The 22,695-nt window shown below is 48.7% G+C and overlaps 1 protein-coding gene across 1 annotated transcript in view; it reads right to left on the bottom strand.

The window, feature by feature from the left end:
- mrps5 (mitochondrial ribosomal protein S5) overlaps positions 1-22,695 on the bottom strand; it is a 123,518-nt gene that overhangs the window by 69,868 nt on the left and 30,955 nt on the right. Inside the window, exons 2-4 of the mRNA XM_078400269.1 lie at positions 19,499-19,642; positions 13,723-13,848; positions 10,012-10,245 (exon numbers count right to left, since the gene is read on the bottom strand). Coding sequence (XP_078256395.1) covers positions 10,012-10,245; positions 13,723-13,848; positions 19,499-19,642 — 504 coding nt within the window. The remainder of the gene's footprint in view (positions 1-10,011; positions 10,246-13,722; positions 13,849-19,498; positions 19,643-22,695) is intronic.

Genomic DNA, 22,695 nt, shown 5'->3' with positions numbered 1-22,695 from the left:
TTATAATTAACGCAAACTGTGGAAAATATTGATGTAACGTTGAGCAAGATGCTATATTTACTGCTGCTTGACATCAGGAAATTGCCTGCTCCACTTACAGTTACAATCATGACAATTTCCCTAATTTAGTGTGGTCTTAAAATGGAATCTGATATTTAAAACAACATAAAGCTCGTGGGAGAACTGGGAAGGAGGAGGGGATAGAGAGGGGGAGGGCAGGAGGGATCACAGAGGGGGAGCAGTGAGAGAGGATGCTGCTAAACTCTCGATGAAGAGAGGAGGAGAACTTCTTCAAAGTAGACAAACCTTGAAGAAAATTCCCAGCGGCAAGATGTGTAGGAATAAAAACTGCAGATGCTGGTTCAAATCGAAGGTAGAAACAAAATGCTGGAGTAACTCAGCGGGTCAGGCAGCATCTCTGGAGTACATGGATAGGTGACGTTTCACAGAGTGCTGGAGTAACTCAGCGGGTCAGGCAGCATCTGTGGAGAACATGGATAGGTGACGTTTCACAGAGTGCTGAAGTAACTCAGCGGGTCAGGCAGCATCTCTGGAGAGAAGGAATGGGTGCATTATGTTTCTACCTTCGATTTGAACCAGCATCTGCAGTTATTTTCCTACACATCGTGCCGCTCCACTGAGACTTCTCCTCAAGGTATGTCTACTTTGAAGAAGTTCTCGTCCTCTCTTCATCGAGAGTTTAGAAACTCCACACTTTTATACAAAATCATGAGTTGAATCGTGACAATTAAACACTCTTGATTATTGGAACGTGTCATTGGGATACAGATAATGGTTTATTGGGAACGTGTCATTGGGATACAGATAATGGTTTATTGGGAACGTGTCATTGGGATACAGATAATGGTTTATTGGGAACGTGTCATTGGGATACAGATAATGGTTTATTGGGAACGTGTCATTGGGATACAGATAATGGTTTATTGGGAACGTGTCATTGGGATACAGATAATGGTTTATTGGGAACGTGTCATTGGGATACAGATAATGGTTTATTGGGAACGTGTCATTGGGATACAGATAATGGTTTATTGGGAACGTGTCATTGGGATACAGATAATGGTTTATTGGGAACGTGTCATTGGGATACAGATAATGGTTTATTGGGAACGTGTCATTGGGATACAGATAATGGTTTATTGGGAACGTGTCATTGGGATACAGATAATGGTTTATTGGAACGTGTCATTGGGATACAATAGACAATAGACAATAGACAATAGGTGCAGGAGTAGGCCATTCAGCCCTTCGAGCCAGCACCGCCATTCAATGCGATCATGGCTGATCACTATCAATCAGTACCCCGTTCCTGCCTTCTCCCCATACCCCCTCACTCCGCTATCCTTAAGAGCTCTATCCAGCTCTCTCTTGAAAGCATCCAACGAACTGGCCTCCACTGCCTTCTGAGGCAGAGAATTCCACACCTTCACCACCCTCTGACTGAAAAAGTTCTTCCTCATCTCCGTTCTAAATGGCCTACCCCTTATTCTCAAACTGTGGCCCCTTGTTCTGGACTCCCCCAACATTGGGAACATGTTATCTGCCTCTAATGTGTCCAATCCCCTAATTATCTTATATGTTTCAATAAGATCCCCCCTCATCCTTCTAAATTCCAGTGTATACAAGCCCAATCGCTCCAGCCTTTCAACATATAATGGTTTATTGGGAACGTGTCATTGGGATACAGATAATGGTTTATTGGGAACGTGTCATTGGGATACAGATAATGGTTTATTGGGAACGTGTCATTGGGATACAGATAATGGTTTATTGGGAACGTGTCATTGGGATACAGATAATGGTTTATTGGGAACGTGTCATTGGGATACAGATAATGGTTTATTGGAACGTGTCATTGGGATACAGATAATGGTTTATTGGGAACGTGTCATTGGGATACAGATAATGGTTTATTGGGAACGTGTCATTGGGATACAGATAATGGTTTATTGGGAACGTGTCATTGGGATACAGATAATGGTTTATTGGAACGTGTCATTGGGATACAGATAATGGTTTATTGGGAACGTGTCATTGGGATACAGATAATGGTTTATTGGAACGTGTCATTGGGATACAGATAATGGTTTATTGGGAACGTGTCATTGGGATACAGATAATGGTTTATTGGAACGTGTCATTGGGATACAGATAATGGTTTATTGGGAACGTGTCATTGGGATACAGATAATGGTTTATTGGGAACGTGTCATTGGGATACAGATAATGGTTTATTGGGAACGTGTCATTGGGATACAGATAATGGTTTATTGGGAACGTGTCATTGGGATACAGATAATGGTTTATTGGAACGTGTCATTGGGATACAGATAATGGTTTTTTCCTACACTTCCAGTGGACGGCACGGTGGCGCAGCTGGTAGAGTTGCTGCCTCACAGCACCACAGACCAGGCTTAGATCCTGATCTCGGGTGCTGGCTGTGTGGAGTTTGCACGTTCTCCCTGTGACCGTATGGGTTTCCCAGGAGGGCTCCGGTATCCTCCCACTCTCCAAAGACGTGCGGGATTGTAGGTTCAATTCTTCTGTAAAATTGCCCCTAGTGTGTAAGTCAGAGGATGCATCAATGGGAATAAATAGTACGAGTGTGAGCAGGTGATGAATGGTCAGTGTAGACTCGGTGGGCTGCAGGGCCTGTTTCCATGCTGTATCTCCTAACTATACTAAACGGTGGCACGGTGGCGCAGCGGTAGAGTTGCTGCCTTATAGCGAATGCAGCGCCGGAGACCCGGGTTCCATCCTGACTAGGGGCGCCGCCTGTACGGAGTTTGCACGTTCTCCCCATGACCTGCGTGGGTTTTCTCCGAGATCCCACACTCCAAAGACGTGCGGGTTTGTAGGTTAATTGACTCGGTAAATGTAAAAATTGTCCTTAGTGGGTGTAGGATAGTGTTAATGTGCGGGGATCGCTGGGCGGCGCGGACTCGGTGGGCCGAAGGGCCTGTTTCCGCGCTGTATCTCTAAATCTGAAAAAAAGATCTAAACTATTTTGATTCTTGTGAGTTAGGAGAAATGCAATGAGAAATAATAGTAAGTGTGAAACTTGAAGAAGGGTCCCAACCCGAAACGTCACCTATCCATGTTCCACACAGATGCTGCCTGACCCGCTGAGTTACTCCAGAACTCTGTGAAATGTCACCTATCCATGTTCTCCACAGATGCTGCCTGACCCGCTGAGTTACTCCAGCACTCTGTGAAACGTCACCTATCCATGTTCACCACAGATGCTGCCTGACCTGCTGAGTTATTCCAGCACTCTGTGTCTTTTAATAGTAAGTGAGATATAGGTTCTAAATATAACAGAAAGCTCTTTTTAATGAAGTTTGAAGTAGCATTAGGGAAATGAATAGTGGGGCATCAAGGTGGAACAGCGCGAGGTGTACAGCACACCTCGGGTTGTCAACTGTCCCGTATTAGCCGGGACATCCCATATTTTGGCCAAATTGGTTTGTCCCGTACGGGACCGCCCTTGTCCCGTATTAGGCCCATGGGCCGCTGTAGGCCCGGACACTGTAGGCCCAGACGCTGTAGGCCCTGACAGTTTAGGTCCCAACACTCTAGGTTTCTGACATTTTACCTCCGGACAGTGTAGGCCCGGGCGCCACCTAACGGAGGTTGCTTAGCAACCCGCCTCCCGGCCAGGGCGGCCACCATTGGAGGAGCGGGAGCACGTGGCCGCTGACTGGGTGAGGTGACGTAGGGCGGTGACGTCACCTTGTCCCGTATTTGGGAGTCAAGTCAAGTCAATTACATTTGTATAGCACATTTAAAAACAACCCACGTTGACCAAAGTGCTGTACATCTGATTAGGTTCCAATGGGAAAAAAAATGAAATACAGTAGCACGCAAACAGTTCACAGAGCCTCCTCAATGGGCCTCAAACGCTAGGGAGTAGAAATAGGTTTTGAGCCTGGACTTAAAGGAGTCGATGGAGGGGGCAGTTCTGATGGGGAGAGGGATGCTGATCCACAGTCTAGGAGCTGCAACCGCAAAAGCGCGGTCACTCCTGAGCTTAAGCCTAGACCGCGGGATAGTGAGTTGCCCCAAGTCGGCCGACCTGAGGGACCTGGAGTTAGAAAGGGGGGTTAGAAGATTTTTGATGTAGGGGGGGAAGTGTCCATTTAGGGCTTTATACGTGAATAGGAGGAGCTTGAAGTTGATTCTGTACCGTACAGGGAGCCAGTGGAGAGAGGCCAGAATCGGGGTGATGTGGTCCCTTTTACGGGTACCCGTCAGGAGTCTCGCTGCGGCGTTTTGGACCAGTTGCAGGCGGGACAGGGAAGATTGGCTGATCCCAGTGTATAGGGAGTTGCAGTAGTCTAGGCGGGAGGAAATGAAAGCGTGAATGATTTTTTCTGTGTCGTCGAATTGGAGGAAAGGTTTCATTTTAGCTATGGTTCGAAGTTGGAAGAAGCTGGCTTTTACCACAGCGTTGACTTACTTATCAAATTTTAATGCAGAGTCAAATATCATGCCGAGTTTTTTGACATGCGGTTTGACTAGGCAGGATAGACTTCCAAGACTGCCTGTTATCAATTTGATGGAGTCGGGGGGGGGGCCGAATAGGATGATCTCAGACTTGCTCTAATTTAATTGGAGATAGTTGGCAACCCCTAAGCACATCCACCCCTCCATCCCTCTGTTAATGTGGACAGCCTCACAGTAGAAATACATTCACTGTCACCCTGCGCTCCTCGAAAGCTGTTGCATTTAAGATTCTGCACACGTCTCTGTACTGCACTGATGAGCTGGCTGGGTAGAGAAATGTTCAGTGATTGCAAACTGAAAAACGCTGACTCTGCAAGTAAACTAGGACATTAGTGCTGTTATATTAGTAGCTTCAAAACAGGAAAGTAGGACAGATAGCCCGAAGAGACAGTAACTGAGAATAGTCGCAGCCGGGAGTACGTGTGTTGTTACACAGAGCGTGGTGTAGGGTCGCCAACTGTCCCGTATTTGCGGGACATCCTGTATTTTGGGCTAATTTGGCTTGTCCCGTACGGGACTGCCCTTGTCCCGTATTAGGCCCGGGGGGCGCTGTAGGCACGGACACTGTAGGCCCGGACACTGTGGGCCCGGACACTGGGGGCCCGGACGGAGTGGGCCCGGACACTGTAGGATCTAACACTGTGGGCCCGGACACTGTGGGCCCGGACAGTGTGGGCCCGGACACTGTAGGCCCGGACACTGTGGGCCTGGACACTGAGGGCTCGAACACTGCGGGCCCTGACACTGTGGGCCCGGACTGTGTGGGCCCGGACACTGTGGGCCCGGACAGTGTGGGCTCGGACACTGGGGGCTCGAACACTGCGGGCCCTGACACTGTGGGCCCGGACAGTGTGGGCCCGGACACTGTAGGCCCTGACAGTGTGGGCCCGGACAGTGTGGGCCCGGACACTGTGGGCCCGGACACTGGGGGCCCGGACACTGGGGGCTCGAACACTGCGGGCCCTGACACTGTGGGCCCGGACACTGTAGGCCCGGACACTGTGGGCCCGGACACTGGGGATTCGAACACTGCGGGCCCACACACTGCGGGCGTGAACACTGTAGGCCCGGACACTGGGGGCTCGAACACTGTAGGCCCGGACACTCTAGGCCTGGACACTGTAGGTCCGGGCACTCTAGGCCCGGACACTCTAGGCCCGGATACTGTAGGTCCGGACACTCTAGGCCCGGACACTGGGGGCTCGAACACTGTAGGCCCGGACACTCTAGGCCCGGACACTGTAGGTCCGCACACTCTAGGCCCGGACACTGGGGGCTCGAACACTGTATGCCCGGACACTGGGGGCTCGAACACTGTAGGCCCGGACACTCTAGGCCCGGACACTCTAGGCCCGGACACTGTAGGTCCGGAGACCCAGGCGCCGCCTAATGGAGGTTGCGTAGCAACCTGCCTCCCGGCCCGGGCGGCCGCCATCGGTGGAGCGGGAGCACATGGCTGCTGGCTGGGTGAGGTGGGGCACGGGGCGGTGACGTCACCTTGTCCCGTATTTGGGTGTGAGGAAGTTGGCAACCCCTAGGGTGGTGGGTGCCAGGGGTCGGGGTGGAGGCAGATACGATAGTGGTGTTTAAGAGGCTTTTGGATAGGCACGTGGATATGCAGGGAATGGAGGGATGTGGATCACGTGTAGGTGGATAAGTGTTAGTCGTGGCATCATGTTCTGCACAGATATAAGGAGCCGAAGGGCCTGTTCCTGTGCTGTGCTGTGCTTTATTCTAGCTAACAGAATTACCAGTCAGAATTGACAGCAGTGCGTTTCAGTGTACACTACCACAGTGTACACTACTGCAGTGTACACTACCACAGTGTACACTACCACAGTGTACATTAAAGCAGTGTACACTACCGCAGTGTACACTACCGCAGTGTACACTACCAGTGTACACTACCAGTGTACATTAAAGCAGTGTACACCACCGCAGTGTACACTACTGCAGTGTACACTACCGCAGTGTACATTAAAGCAGTGTACACTACCGCAGTGTACACTACCGCAGTGTACACCACCGCAGTGTACATTAAAGCAGTGTACACTACCACAGTGTACACTACCAGTGTACACTATCACAGTGTACACTACTGCAGTGTACATTAAAGCAGTGTACACTACCGCAGTGTACACTACCTCAGTGTACACTACTGCAGTGTACACTACTGCAGTGTACACTACTACTCCAGAGCACACTACGCCTGTGCACTCTACCATTATCCATGTTCTCCACAGATGTTCTTGTCAGAGTGAGGCCCAGCGCAAATTGGAGGAACAGCACCTCATATTTCGCTTGGGTGGTTTACACCCCAGCGGTATGAACATTGAACATTGACTTCTCTAACTTCAGATAGTCCCTGCTTTCCCTCTCTATCCCCTCCCCCTTCCGAGTTCTCCCACTAGTCTTCCTGTCTCCGACTACATTCTATCTTTGTCCCGCCCACTCCCCTGACATCAGTCTGAAGAAGAGTCTCGACCCGAAACGTCACCCATTCCTTCTCTCCCGAGATGCTGCCTGACCTGCTGAGTTACTCCAGCATTTTGTGAAACATCACCTATCCATGTTCTCCACAGATGCTGCCTGACCCGCTGAGTTATTCCAGCACTCTGTGAAACGTCACCTATCCATGTTCTCCAGAGATGCTGCCTGACCCGCTGAGTTATTCCAGCACTCTGTGAAACGTCACCTATCCATGTTCTCCAGAGATGCTGCCTGACCCGCTGAGTTACTCCAACACTCTGTGTTCTTTTTGTGTATTAACTGGCATCTTCAGTTCCATGATTATAAGTCTTTGATTACATTGGCTGCCGTTCCAAGGCGGTGTGAGAGTTACATTAGTACTAGGATCACTTCACTCACAGGATACAAATCCTGAAAAGCGAGCGGGCAAGATCATCTCTGACCCCTCTCACCCTGGCCACAAACTCTTCCCTCTGGAAGGTGACTCCGGACGGTCAAAGCAGCCACAGCCAGACATAAAAACAGCTTTTTTCTGCGAGTGTTAGCTCTACTCAACAACCAAACGTCTGTCGTCTCTTTTTGCTCTGGTTTATTTCACTCACCTGTTGTTGTATTCTTAATGTTTTAATGTTTTATGCTTTATTCTTAATTGTTTACTGTATGTTCGTGTTGTTACTTGTGAGTGGAGCACCAAGGCACATTCCTTGTATGTGTATGTACTTGGCCAATTAACCTATGTAGGAAAATAACTGCAGACGCTGGTACAAATCAATCTGAAGAATGGCCTCGACCCGAAACGTCACCTGTTCCTTCTCTCCCGAGATGCTGCCTGACCCGCTGAGTTACTCGTTTAAACTTTGCCTCTCTGTCTCACCTTAAAGCTATGTCCTCCAGTATTTCATTTTCCCACCCTGGGGGAAAAGGTTCTGTCTACCCGATCTGTGCTGAAGAAACTTTTAACTTCCTCTCAATATGAAAAATCAGTAAAGAGCTGACCAGTGCAATGCTCATAATGAAATAAATGAGGTCAGAAAAAAAGATAAACAAAATTTACAGCTCCAATTCCATGTCGCAACTCACTGTAAATGACTCAATTGCAATCATTTACACCGATCAGGCAAAACATTATGACCCGATGAGCCAAAACATTATGCCCACCTGCCTAATATACTGTTGGTCCTCCTTGTGCAGCCCCATACGCAGCAGGGTGCGATGCACTGTGTATTGTGACACATTCCTCCCGTGACCACCATTAACATTTTCCGTGACTTGTGCCACAGTCGACCTTCTGTCGGTTCGGACCAGACGGGATAGCCTTCGTTGCCCTCGCGCATCGATGAGCCTTGGGCGCCCAACTCCCTGTCTGTCGCCGGTTTGTGGTTTGTCCCTCCTCGGACCACTGTCGGTAGGTACTCACCACTGCTGACCGGGAGCACCCCACAAGCCTTGCCGTTTCAGAGATGCTCTGACCCAGTCGTCTGGCCAGAACAATTTGGCCCTTGTCAAAGTCGCTCAGGTCTTTACTCCTGCCCATTTCTCCACATCAACTTCAAGAACTGACTGTTCACTTGCTGCCTAATATATCCCACCCCTTGACAGGTGTCATTGTATCAAGACAATCAATATTATTCACTTGGCCTGTCAGTGGTCATAATGTTTTGGTTCATCTTTCAGATGACTCGTTAGCACATGAGACAATAAACTCAACTCAACAAAACCTATTTAGAATTAATTCAAAGCATAACGTGTTGGAAGATCTCAGGGGGTTGGTCAGTCAGCATCTGTGGAGGGAATGGAGAGATGACATTTCAGGTTGGGGCCATTCTCCACAGATGCTGCCTGATCTCGGGCACACTGTACTTTGCCTGGGATTCCAGCCTCTGCAGATCCTGGTGTTTCCAGCCTCTCCTCAAACTGCATTGCCTTGTTCAGATTTATTGCACAGAATCAAACTTCATGGTCTGCCGAGACAACCTCATATTGCAGCACAAGATTCATTTTACAAGCTGTGCTGCTGAGACATTTATTGCAGGAGGGGGGTGAATTGCCACCCCCTTCTGTACCGTACATGATTTTTCTTTGCATGAAATAAACAATAGACAATAGGTGCAGGAGGAGGCCATTTGGCCCTTCGAGCCAGCACCACTATTCAATGAGATCACGGCTGATCATTCTCAATCAGTACACGTTTAAACCGTAATGTTGTATTCTTAACGTTTTAATGTTTTATGCTTTATTCTTAATTGTTTACTGTATGTTCGTGTTGTCATTTGTGAGCGGAGCACCAAAGCACATTCCTTGTATGTGTACATACTTGGCCAATAAACTTATTCATTTATTCACCTTCAATTGTTTTTGTCCTTGACTGCAGGCTCTCTTTGCAAATGCCGTGTCCTCGCTGGTCTGTGTGGACCCGGTGGGCCGAAGGGCCTGCTTCCACGCTGTATCTCCAAACTAAACTAAACACAAAATGCTGGAGTAACTCAGCGGCATCTCTGGAGAGAAGGAATGGGTGACGTTTCGGGTCGAGACCTTTCTTCAGACTGATGTCAGGGGGGCGGGATAAAGAAAGGATGTAGACGGAGACAGGAAGACAGTGGGAGTTTCTAAACTCTCGATGAAGAGGAGGAGAACTTCTTCAAAGTAGACACCTTGAGGAGAAGTCGCAGTGGAGCGGCACGATGTGTAGGAATAAAAACTGCAGATGCTGGTTCAAACCGAAGGTAGAAACAAAAGCACCCATTCCTTCTCTCCAGAGATGCTGCCTGACCCGCTGAGTTACTCCAGCACTCTGTGAAACATCACCTATCCATGTTCTCCACAGATGCTGCCTGACCTGCTGAGTTACTCCAGCATTTAGTGATACCTTCGATTTGTACCAACATTTGCAGATATTTTCCTAAACTAAACTAAAGATCAGCCGTGATTGAATGGCGGGGTGGACTCGATGGGCCGAACGGCCTCATTCCACTCGGCCATCTTGTGAAGGTGTGAGTGTGTGGCAGCGTGTCCTACCTCCGTTGGGGCCGGGGTCCGGGGGTCCCACACTGATGCCACCCCAGGATCTGCCAGTCCAGCCGCGCTCCCGCTTGACCTTCATCTTCCTCCTCTTGTCCCACTCGTCCTGCTGGAGCTGGGCCCGAGCCCGCAGGTCCTCCTGCTCCTTCTGTTCACGCTTGCCGATTGACTGAATGGTCCCACTCTTCACCACAGGAGCGTTTAATCCCGGCCACAGGAAGCCAGCTCGTCCTGGAAAAAAACAAAGCGGGACATTCACTTACGATGCATTCGGCCAAGTTAATAACATTTCAAGATCAGTTTATTGTCACGTGCACCAATTACGGTACAGTGAAATTTGAGTTACCAATACAGCCATACTAAGTGAAAAGCAACAAGACACACAGTCTGAAGAAGGGTCTCGATCCGAAACGTCACCCATTCCTTCTCTCCAGAGATGCTGCCTGACCTGCTGAGTTACTCCAGCACTCTGTGAAACGTCACCTATCCATGTTCTCCACAGATGCTGCCTGACCCGCTGAGTTACTCCAGCATTTTGTGAATAAATACCTTCGATTTGTACCAGCATCTGCGGTTATTTTCCTACACAGCCACGTAAAATAAAAGTTACCATGAACATCCACCACAGCAGGTTCCACATTCCTCACTGTGATGGAAGGTAATAAAGTCCAACCATCTTCCTCTTTGTTCACCCGCGGTCGGGGCTTTTGAACCGTCCGTAGTCGCTGCTGCCGACTGTCCGAGGCCCTCGCGTCGGGGCGATCGGAACTCCCCGCGTCGGGGCGGTTCAACATTCTGCGGCACGGAGCTCCCGAGTCGGCCTCTTCTCACCAGAGACTGCGGGCTTCGCGGTGTTAAAGTCCACAGGCCCCGCGGTACAAACATACAACATGAGCTCAGGGCATGGAGAGGTACGAGCGGCTGGGATGTTGTAGCCATGACTGAAAGCTGGTTAAGGGAGGGGCAGGACTGGCAGCTCAATGTTCCGGGGTACAGGAACTTCAGCAGAGGCAGGGGTGAGGGACAAAGAGGAGGGGTGAGGGGAGGTTGCATTGTTGGTTAAGGATGATGTCATTTTTTAAAAGTTTTTTTTAGATTTAGAGATACAGCGCAGAAACAGGCCCTTCGGCCCACCAGGTCAGCGCTGACCAGCGATCCCCGCACACTAACACTATCCTACACCCACTAGGGATAATTTTTACATTTGCCCAGCCAATTAACCTACATACCTGTATGTGTTTGGAGTGTCATGGTAGTGCTAGACACTGTCATGTCATGGCAGTGGTAGACACAAAATGCTGGGGTAACTCAGCGGGTCAGGCAGCACCTCTGGAGAGAAGGGATGAGATGCTGCCTGACCCGCTGAGTTACTCCAGCATTTTGTGTCCACCTTTGATTTAAACCAGCACCTGCAGTTCCCTCCTACAGGTCATGTCACGGCTGTGTTCAGAGGTGACATGACGGACGGTTCGTCTAGTGAGGCCGTGCGGGTGGAGCTGAGGAACAAGAGGTGACACCTTGTTTGGGGTGTACTACAGACCCCCGAATAGTCAACGGCAACGAGAAGAACAAAGATGCCAAGATTGCAGACAGCTGCAGGTCACATAAGCTTGTTGTAGTAGGGGATTTAAACTTGCCCAATATAGACTGGGGAAAATCATAGTGTGAAGGATTAAGGTGGGGTGCAATTCCTCAAACGAGTTCAGGAGAGTTTTCTCAAGCAGTATGTGGAGGCCCCCATACATCAGAGGGCAACGCTGGATCTAGTATTGGGAGATTGGGAAGGGCAACTTAATGAAGTGTGTGTGGAGGAGCCTTTTGGGACCAGTGACCACAGTTCGATTAGGTGTAGGATAGTTATGGATTGGGATGGAGAGGGGAGGCCAATTAAAACTGAGGTGAGGAAAGACCTTTTCACCCAGAGAGTTGTGAATTTATGGAGTTTTCTGCCACAGAAGGCAGTGGAGGCCAAATCACAATGAATTTGAAAGGGTTAGACAGAGCTCATGTTAAAATGCTATCCCAACGTTTAACAAACAGTTAGACAGGCACATGGATAGGGCAGGTTTGGAGGGATATAAACAATAGGTGCAGGAATAGGCTATTCGGCCCTTCAAGTCAGCACTGCCATTCAATATGATCATGGCTGATCATCAAGAATCAGTACCCCATTCCTGCTTTCTCCCCATATCCCTCGATTCCGTTAGCCCGAAGAGCTAAATCTCCCTCTTCAATAACAGCGATAGGTCAATGCACTGTCTGGAAATAGGATGTTCAAGTCAGATACTTTCATGTTACAATCCCTCTAAAAATGACCATCTCCAGTAAGAAGCATAAATCATTGGAAACTGTTAGCATTACACCATCCATTTCACAATTTCTCACACCTGTTGAATACAAAAATTAGAACAGTACCAAGATTAAAGGGGAGGCCATTTAAAACTGAGGTGAGAAGAAACTTTTTCACCCAGAGAGTTGAGAATTTGTGGAATTCTCTGCCACAGAGGGCAGTGGAGGCCAATTCACTGGATGAATTTAAAAGAGAGTTAGATAGAGCTCTAGTGGCTAGTGGAATCAAGGGATATGGGGAGAAGGCAGGCACGGGTTACTGATTGAGAATGATCAGCCATGATCACAATGAATGGCGGTGCTGGCTCGAAGGGCTAAATGGCCTCCACCTGCACCTATTTTCTATGTTTCTAGTACAGCACATGAAGGGTCCTTCAGCCTACAATGTCCGTGCCAAACATGCTGTCAAAATAAACTCCTCTCCTCTGTCTGCACTTGCTCCATATCCCTCCATTCCCTCCATATCCGCGTGCCTATCTAGATGCCACGATCGTACCTGCCTCCACCACTACACACTCCAGAACAAGGGGCCACAGTTTAAGAATAAGGGGTAGGCCATTTAGAACTGAAATGAGGAAAAGCTTTTTTTCAGTCAGAGAGTTGTGAATCTGTGGAATTCTCTGCCTCAGAAGGCAGTGGAGGCCAATTCTCTGAATGCATCCAAGAGAGAGCTAGATAGAGCTCTTAAGCATAGCGGAGGAGGCCATTCGGCCCTTTGAGCCAGCACCGACATTCAATGTGATCATGGCCGATCATTCTCAATCAGTACCCCGTTCCTGCCTTCTCCCCATACCTCCTGACTCCGCTTTCCTTAAGAGCTCTATCTAGCTCTCTCTTGAATGCATTCAGAAAATTGGCCTCCACTGCCTTCTGAGGCAGAGAATTCCACAGATTTATAGCTCTCTGACTGAAAAAGTTTTTCCTCATCTCAGTTCTAAATGGCCTACCCCTTATTCTTAAACTGTGGCCCCTGGTTCTGGACTCCCCAAATTTGGGAACATGTTTCCTGCCTCTAACGTGTCCAACCCCTTAATAATCTTATACGTTTCGATGAGATTCCCTCTCATCCTTCTAAATTCCTGTGTATACAAGCCTAGTCGCTCCAGTCTTTCAACATATGACAGTCCCGCCATTCCGGGAATTAACCTAGTAAACCTACGCTGCACGCCCTCAATAGCAAGAATATCCTTCCTCAAATTTGGAGACCCTAACTGCACACATTGTACTCCAGGTGCGGTCTCACTAGGGCCCTGTACAACTGCAGAAGGACCTCTTTGCTCCTATACTCAACGCTGCGAAACCTTACGAAATATGGTAAGTGGAAGCATCGTAGGTGGAGGAGCATCTGTAGTTGCTTACCTTCACCGACCATCTGTCCTCTGTTCAAATCTTTCTTGAGCCTCCTCTTGGTTCGCTTGCCCCTGCCCTTGCGTGCGCCGGCCCCAGACTCTGCCAGCACTCCCCGCCATAACTCCTCCGCCGTCACTGGAAGACAAAAACATTTTCAACGTGAAGGAAACCACAAAGTGTGGGCCTGGCACAGTGGTGCAGCGGTGGAGCTGCTGCCTTACAACGCCAGACACCTGTGATCCATCCCGACCACAAGTGCTGTCTGAACGCAGTTTGCACATAGAAACATGGAAATATGAAAAATAGGTGCAGGAGGAGGCCATTCGGCCCTTCGAGCCAGCACCGCCATTCATTGTGATCATGGCTGATCATCCACAATCAGTAACCCGTGCCTGCCTTCTCTCCATATCCCTTGATTACGCTAGCCCCTAGAGCTCTATCTAACTCTCTTTTAAATTCATCCAGTAAATTGATCCAGACATCAGTCTGAAGAAGGGTCTCGACCCGAAACGTCACCCATTCCTTCTCTCTTGACCTGCTGAGTTACTCCAGCATTTTGTGAAAGGCATATTAAGGGATTGGACACGCTGGAGGCAGGAAACATGTTCCCGATGTTGGGGAAGTCCAGAACCAGGGGCCACAGTTTAAGAATAGAAACATAAAAACATAGAAAATAGGTGCAGGAGGAGGCCATTCGGCCCTTTGAGCCAGCACCGCCATTCATTGTGATCATGGCTGATCATCCACAATCAGTAACCCGTGCCCAATAAGGGGTAGGCCATTTAGAATGGCCTCCTCCTGCACCTATTGTCTATTGTCTTGAGGTGTAAATAACAACGTCTGATGTAATGTGTGGCCATATGCATGGAAACAGAACAACTCATCAAAGAAAACGTCATGTGGTCTGATCATAGTCAGTGTCGAGGAGATGGAATGATGGAGTCTTTATGGTGGCGGAACAGTGACACAGCGGGTAGAGCTGCTGCCTCACAGCGCCAGAGTGTGGGCTCCATCCAGATTATAGACTGCAGAAATATGACATGGAAACAGCCCCTTCAGCCCATGGAGTCCACACCGACCGGCGATCACCGCTTGCTCACTAACACTATCCTACACACACGAGGGATAATTCACAATTTTTTACCGAAGACAAACAACCTACAAACCTGCACATCTTTGGAGTGTGGGGGGAAACCGGAGCACCCGGTTTCAATTCAACTCCCCCTCCCATTCCCAATCTGACCTTTCTGTCCTGGGCCTCCTCCATTGTCAGAGTAAGGCCCAGCGCAAATTGGAGGAACAGCACCTTATATTTTGCGGGTAGTTTACACCCCAGCGGTATGAACATTGACTTCTCTAACTTCAGGTAGCCCCTGCTTTCCCTCTCCAGCCCCTCCCCCTTCCCAGTTCTCCCACCAGTCTTCCTGTCTCCGACTACATCCTATCTCTGTCCCACCCCCTCCCCTGACATCAGTCTGAAGAAGGGTCTCGACCCGAAACGTCACCCAATCCTTCTCTCCAGAGATGCTGCCTGACCCACTGAGTTACTCCAGAATTTTGCGTCTACCTTCGATTTTAACCAGCATCTGCAGTTTTTTCCTGCACCCGGAGAATACCCGCGCAGGTCACACGGAGAAGATACAAACTCCGTACAGACAGCACCTGTGGTCAGGATGGAACCCGGGTCTCTGGAGCTGTGTGGCAGCAACTCTACTGCTGTACTACTGTGCTGTCCCACTAGTGTGAGACCTCGGGTGCAGTCTGTGCGGTTCTCTACGTTCTCCCCGTGACCTGCGTGGGTTTCCTCCAGGTGCTCTGGTTTCCTCCCGCATCGCAGAGACGTGCAGGTTTGTAGGTTAATTGGTCCGCTGTAAATTATCCCAGCGTGCAGGGTGTGGGTGTGAAGGTGGGACAACATACACCAATCAGCCAAAACACTGTGACCACCGACAGACCAAGTGAACAACATTGATTATCTTGTTACAATGGCACCTGTCAAGGGGTGGGATATATTAGGCAGCAAGTGAACAGTCAGTTCTTGAAGTTGATGTGTTGGATGCAGGAGAAATGGGCAGGAGTAAAGACCTGAGCGACTTTGACAAGGGCCAAATTGTTATGGCCAGACGACTGGGTCAGAGCATCTCTGAAACGGCAAGGCTTGTGGGGTGCTCCCGGTCAGCAGTGGTGAGTACCGACCGACAGTGGTCCGAGGAGGGACAAACCACAAACCGGCGACAGACAGGGTGTTGGGCGCCCAAGGCTCATCGATGCGCGAGGGCAACGAAGGCTATCCCGTCTGGTCCGAACCGACAGAAGGTCGACTGTGGCACAAGTCACAGAAAATGTTAATGGTGGTCACGGGAGGAATGTGTCACAATACACAGTGCATCGCACCCTGCTGCGTATGGGGCTGCACAAGGAGGACCAACAGCATATTAGGCAGGTAGTCATAATGTTGTGGCTCATCAGCTCAAAATGTTTTGGCTGATCGGTGTAGAATAAGTCAACAGTTGAACTGGTTGGTCTGGGCTCGGTGGGCCTGTTTCCATGCTTTCTCCCGGCACTAAGCGAAACTTTCCTATGTTTCTCTGTTTCTATTCTGAAGTGAACAGTCAGATATGATAACGTTCTCCAATGATATCTGTGACAGCGCGGTGGTGACTGGCATGTTGCGGGGCTGTTTAGAAAGTGCTAATTGAAACTGAGATATCTGCCAACGTTTGACCTACTCAGCGGTTCGTGCTGTCCAAGCACATTTCAGTAGGGTTTGTGATGAGCCAGTGAAGACTTTGGGGAAAGTGCTCAACCCCCTACCTCCTGCATTATGCATGACACTGCTAATTCAGTGTCGCTGTCAGCTTATCACAGCGCCTGCCTCACTACCGCGTGGAGCAGAAATATAGAAAACAGGTGCAGGAGGAGGCCATTTGGCTCTTCGAGCCAGCTCCACCGTACATTGTGATCATGGCTGATCATCCACAATCAGTAACCCGTGCCTGCCTTCTCCCCATATCCCTTGATTCCACTAGCCCCTAGAGCTCTATCTAACTCTCTTTTAAATTCATCCAGTGAATTGGCCTCCACTGCCCTCTGTGGCAGAGAATTCCATGAATTCACATCTCTCTGGGTGAAAAGGTTTTTTCTCACCTCAGTTTTAAATGGTCTCCCCTTTATTCTTAGACTGTGGCCCCTGGTTCTGGACTCCCCCAACACTGGGAACATGTTTCCTGCCATGAAACACTCTTTCCCCTTGAGCCACCTTCCGTGTCATATTACATCATGTCTTCCGGAAGTACTGATCTGGATACAGGCTTGTGAGAGCAAGTGAGTTGTTCAAGTCTTTTCATTTTGGAATACAAATATGTTCACTTGCAAACTCAAGCTTATCATAGAGTCATGATGGCAAAGGCTCTTCGTCCCAACGGCCAACATGCCCCAGCTACACTCATCCCTCCAAACCTGTCCTATCCATGTACCTGTCAAACTGTTTCTTAAACGTGTAGTTTAGAGATACGGCGCGGAAACAGGCCCTTCGCCCCAGCGGGTCCTCGCCGACCAGCGATCCCCGCACATTAACACCATCCTACACACACACCAGGGACAATTTTTACATTTACCAAGCCAATTAACCTACAAACCTGCATGTCTTTGGAGTGTGGGAGGAAACCGAAGATCTCGGAGAAAGCCCACGCAGGTCACGGGGAGAAGGTACAAACTCCGTACAAACAGCACCAATAGTCGGGATGGAACCCGGGTCTCCGGCGCTGCATTCGCTGTAAGGCGGCAACTCTACCGCTGCGCCAAATTGTTGGGATAGTCTCTGCCTTAACTATCTCAACTAACCCGTAACTGTGAGACACAGCGCATCTTCGTAATAAATCGTAAAGTGTTAAACAAAATTATTTTCGGCAAAATAAAATGCATGTGAAAAGTTTAAACGTAAAAGAATCTTATTCTCTGTGGACATGTTAAAGTTCTTTGTCTCTTTTCTCAAAGACTTCTTCTGCCCAGGGCGTTCAGCACAGATGGCATAGTCAGATTGAAAAGCCTTCAGCATTAAGTATTTATCATTCATCAAGATGCTGGAACCCTGGTCCCCGCTGAGATCCGGCGTACAGTAAATCAGACGGCACCAGGTTATCCACAAATACAAACATGTACACAACACCTGCTTCTTTCTCAGCTTCAAGTGAAAATGCTCAGTTACAGCTGCTCAATTAACTAATCAAAAAACCATTCCACCTCTCACAATGTGCTTTTCAGCAGCAATGTGGTCATGACCACCTTCATGGTTTAACACAGGATCTCTTACTGATCTGGAGAGGACAAAACAGCCCAGCTCATCAGTCTGAAGAAGGGCCTCGACCCGATCCGTCACCTATCCATGTTCTCCAGGGATGCTGCCTGACCCTCTGAGTTACTCCAGCACTCTGTGAAACGTCACCTATTCATGTTCTCCAGAGATACTGCCTGACCCGTTGAGTTACTCCAGCACTCTGTGAAACGTCACCTATCCATGTTCTCCACAGATGCTGCCTGACCCGCTGAGTTACTCCAGCACTCTGTGAAACGTCACCTATCCCGTGAAGGCTATCCCGTCTGGTCCGAACCGAAAGAAGGTCGACTGTGGCACAAGTCACAGAAAATGTTAATGGTGGTCATGGGAGGAATGTGTCACAATACACAGTGCATCGCACCCTGCTGCGTATGGGGCTGCACACGGAGGACCAACAGCATATTAGGCAGGTGGGCATAATGTTCTGGCTCATCAGGTCGTAATGTTTTGGCTAATCGGTGTATATACCACCTAGTTCTGGCTAACGACCACCCCCCGCGTGTCCAAAATAATACGGCAAGATATATCTAGACAAAATAATATAATATGCTAACAGCAGCTAGTCTAAACATAAATGACTCCTACAAAGAGTAAATGGGAGTGGCTCAGATGGGGCATCTTGGCTGGTATGGATGAGATGGGCCGAATGGCCTGTTTACATTACGACCTTGTGGCTCCAGAATGTCACTGGGGTGTGGCGGTAGAGTTACTGCCTCACAGCGCCAGAGACCCGGGTTTCATCCTGACCATGGCTGCTGTCTATACGGAGTTTGCACGTTCTCCCCGTGACCGCATGGCTTTTCTTTAGGTGTTCTAATTTCCTTCAACAGGAAACATGTTCCCAGTGTTGGGGGAGTCCAGAACCAGGGGCCACAGTTTAAGAATAAGGGGTAGGCCATTTAGAACGGAGATGAGGAAAAACGTTTTCAGTCAGAGTTGTGAATTTGTTGAATTCTCTGCCTCAGAAGGCAGTGGAGGCCAATTCTCTGGATGCTTTCAAGAGAGAGCTAGATAGAGCTCTTAAAGATAGCGGAATCAGGGGGTATGGGGAGAAGGCAGGAACGGGGTACTGATTGTGGATGATCAGCCATGATCACAATGAATGGCGGTGCTGGCTCAAAGGGCCAAATGGCCTCCTCCTGCACCTATTTTCTATGTTTCTATGTTTCATTGGAGACCCTCGGACTACTTTTGATCAGACTTTACTGGATCTTATCTTGCACTAAATGTTATTCCCTGTGTCATGTATCTGCACAATGTGGATGGTTTGATTGTAATCGTGAATTGTCTTTCCGCTGACTGGTTAGCACGCAACAAAAGCTTTTCACTGTACCTCGGTACACGTGACAATGTGACAATGTGACAAGAAACTATACTAAAGTAAAACAGAATGCCAGAGAGATGAAAATGCTTTTTGGTTACTTTTCGGAAGCAGAAATGTCAACTTACATTTGTTGAAGAAGCTGCCGTGTCTGTAGTGGTGGAGGAGCCAAGGATGTGGTGTGGATGTGGGCAATGTAGTCCGCAGGACAGAGGCACAGCGCAGAACAGACCAGCCGCTCCGAGTCCAGGCCGCGCTCAGCAACAGACTACCTGCAAAGAGGGCGGGAAAAGTCAGTTAATAAAAGGAAAGAAAGGAACAATAAAATGACAGGGAGATGCAGAGTCGGCCGATATCACCCGCCTCCCTCATCACACATATGCTGAGTTCACAGCCTTTTGTCTTAAACATAGAAAATAGGTGCAGGAGGAGGCCATTTGGCCCTTCGAGCCAGCACCGCCATTCATTGTGATCATGGCTGATCATCCACAATCAGTAACCCGTGCCTGCCTTCTCCCCATATCCCCTGATTCCACTAGCCCCTAGAGCTCTATCTAACTCTCTCTTAAATTCATCCAGTGAATTGGCCTCCACTGCCCTCTGTGGCAGAGAATTCACAACTCTCTGGGTGAAAACATTTTTTCTCACCTCAGTTTTAAATGGCCTCCCCTTTATTCTTAGACTGTGAGGCCCCTGGTTCTGGACTCCCCCAACATTGGGAACATTTTTCCTGCATCTAGCTTGTCCAGTCCTTTCATAATTTTATACGTCTCTATAAGATCCCCTCATCGTTCTAAACTCCAGAGCACAGTGCAATACAAGCCCAGTCTTGTCATCTCTGTCCCCCCATCTGACAATCACACCCCACCTATCACTTGTGTAGGAAGGAACTGCAGATGCTAGGTTAAGCCGAAGATAGACACAAGAAACTGAAGTAACTCAGCAGGTTCGGCAACATATCTGGAGGAAAAGGAAAGGTGTGTTTCAGGTCGAGACCCTTGTTCAGTGTGCCCTCTGTATCCCTCATTCCCCTTTCCCTTGACTCAGTCTGAAGAAGGATCTCAACGCAAAACATCACCCATTCCTTTTCTCCAGAGATGCTACCTGCCCCGTTGAGTTACTCCAGCTCTTTGTGTCTATCTTCCACCTATCACTCGCCAGGCTTTGTCCCGCCCTCACCTCTCTTCCAGCTTCCTCCCCCCTACTCCATCAGTCCGAAAAAGGGTACCGACCCGAAACGTCACCCATCCACGTTCCCCACAGATGCTGCCTGACCCGCTGAGTTACTCCGGCACTCTGTGAAACGTCACCTATCCATGTTCTCCACAGATGCTGCCTGACCCGCTGAGTTACTCCAGCACTCTGTGAAACGTCACCCATCCACGTTCCCCACAGATGCTGCCTGACCCGCTGAGTTACTCCGGCACTCTGTGAAATGTCACCTATCCATGTGTTACATATGCTACATATTCATTGTAGCAGTCCCAACCTCCTGCACTACTTTGTATCAGGCACACTCACCACACACACACACACACTGTGATTAGGTATGTAAGCACTTTTCAGTATCACTACGCCACACAGGCAAGGAGCTGAATAAAGGAGTAAATTAAGGCAACTGAAACAACCTGAATTGTGTCGTTATTATCAGGACATCAAACCCGAAGACACAACATGGTGGCAGCGGTGACTTTCGAGTAAAAACCCGCGCTATTGTGAATCGCTATTGTGAATTAGGAACAGCGGCTGCAGAGAAATTGATTTTTTTTGTGCACCCGCCTAACAACACAAGATGGCGGCCTCCACAGCAGCAATGAGCCTCCACCCTACGATGAACTGGGACGCCGATGATGTGGTGGAGGCGTTCAAGAAATTCAAACAAAAGAGCCAGCTGGCATTTAAAAGCTTCCTGAAAGGAACTGCAGATGAAGAGAAGGTCAGTTATATTTTACTATGGCTCGGGGAGAAGGGTCTAGACATTTTTAACAGTTGGAGCTTAACAGAGCCTGACTGCAATAATCCGGGAATAGTCCTTGAAAGGTTTGCGAACCATATGGAGCCCAAATCAAACCACAGAATCCATCGGTATGAGTTCCAAGGGCTAAGACAAGACCCACAGGAAACAAATACACGCACACGTCCAACAGGAAGAGGAGATAACCTCAGATACCTCTGAGGAAGAATTCCTTTCCGTTGGGACCATTGACGTCCACGAAATGGGAAACAGCAAAACACATAGCAACAGAGAGGAAGCATATACTATAATACAACTACAGAAAAAAGTGGGAAAGAAAAGAACAACGATTAATCTAAGGCTCAAAATTGATACTGGAGCCCAGAGCAATATCTTACCAGTCAATCTTTACGGAAAGATATTCCCTGAACACATGACAAAAGATGGCAGCGTCAGGAAAGGAATCCTTGGAAGTAGCGATGTAGTCCTAGCTGCATACGGAGGTTCCATAATCCCACAGCTAGGCAAAATAATCATAGCAGGAACATACAAAGGGAAAGAAGTGAAATGCCCCTTCTTCATCACTAAATCGAAAGGACCTGCTATTCTCGGCCTGAACACGTGCCAAAGACTGAAGATTGTGTCAATCAACTATGAAATCAAGACAAACTCCTGCAGAATTGACAGAAACATACCCATCAAAAACCGGCCGCCCATCAGGAACAAAGAAGAATTGATGGACATGTACCCAGAGTGTTTTGACGATACCGTTGGTTGTTTTGAGGAATACGAATACCATATCACAGTAGACCCCAGTGTGAAGCCAGTGATCCACCCACCCCGCCGTGTTCCCCTTGAACTGAAAGAGAGGCTAAGGGAACAACTAAACGAAATGGAAGAAAAGGGCATCATCACAGCAATAACTAAACCAACTGATTGGGTAAATTCAATTGTTATCAAAGAAAAGCCAAACGGAAAACTAAGGATATGCCTTGATCCCAGGGATCTGAACAATGCATTGAAGCGCGACCATTATCCAACTCCAACCCTTGAAGAGATCACACCCGCACTAGCCGGTTCCAAGGTGTTCAGCAAGCTGGATGCTAGCAATGGATATTGGAACGTCAAAATAGACCGGAAGTCATCAATGCTCACCACTTTCAACACGCCATTTGGCAGATTCAGATTCAACAGGCTCCCATTCGGGCTGAAGGTGAGTCAAGATGTCTTCCAGCGGAAAATAGATGAAACATACAAAGGCTGTAAAGGGGCAATCGGGATAGCAGATGATATCCAAGTATACGGCAGAGATGAAAACACGCATGATTACAACCTCCATGAGGCTATGGAAAAAACTCGAAGAGCCGGCAT

The sequence above is a fragment of the Rhinoraja longicauda genome, chromosome 5, assembly GCF_053455715.1.
Source record: "Rhinoraja longicauda isolate Sanriku21f chromosome 5, sRhiLon1.1, whole genome shotgun sequence".
Taxonomy (NCBI): domain Eukaryota; kingdom Metazoa; phylum Chordata; class Chondrichthyes; order Rajiformes; family Arhynchobatidae; genus Rhinoraja; species Rhinoraja longicauda.
This window is presented reverse-complemented; position numbering and strand designations above follow the sequence as displayed.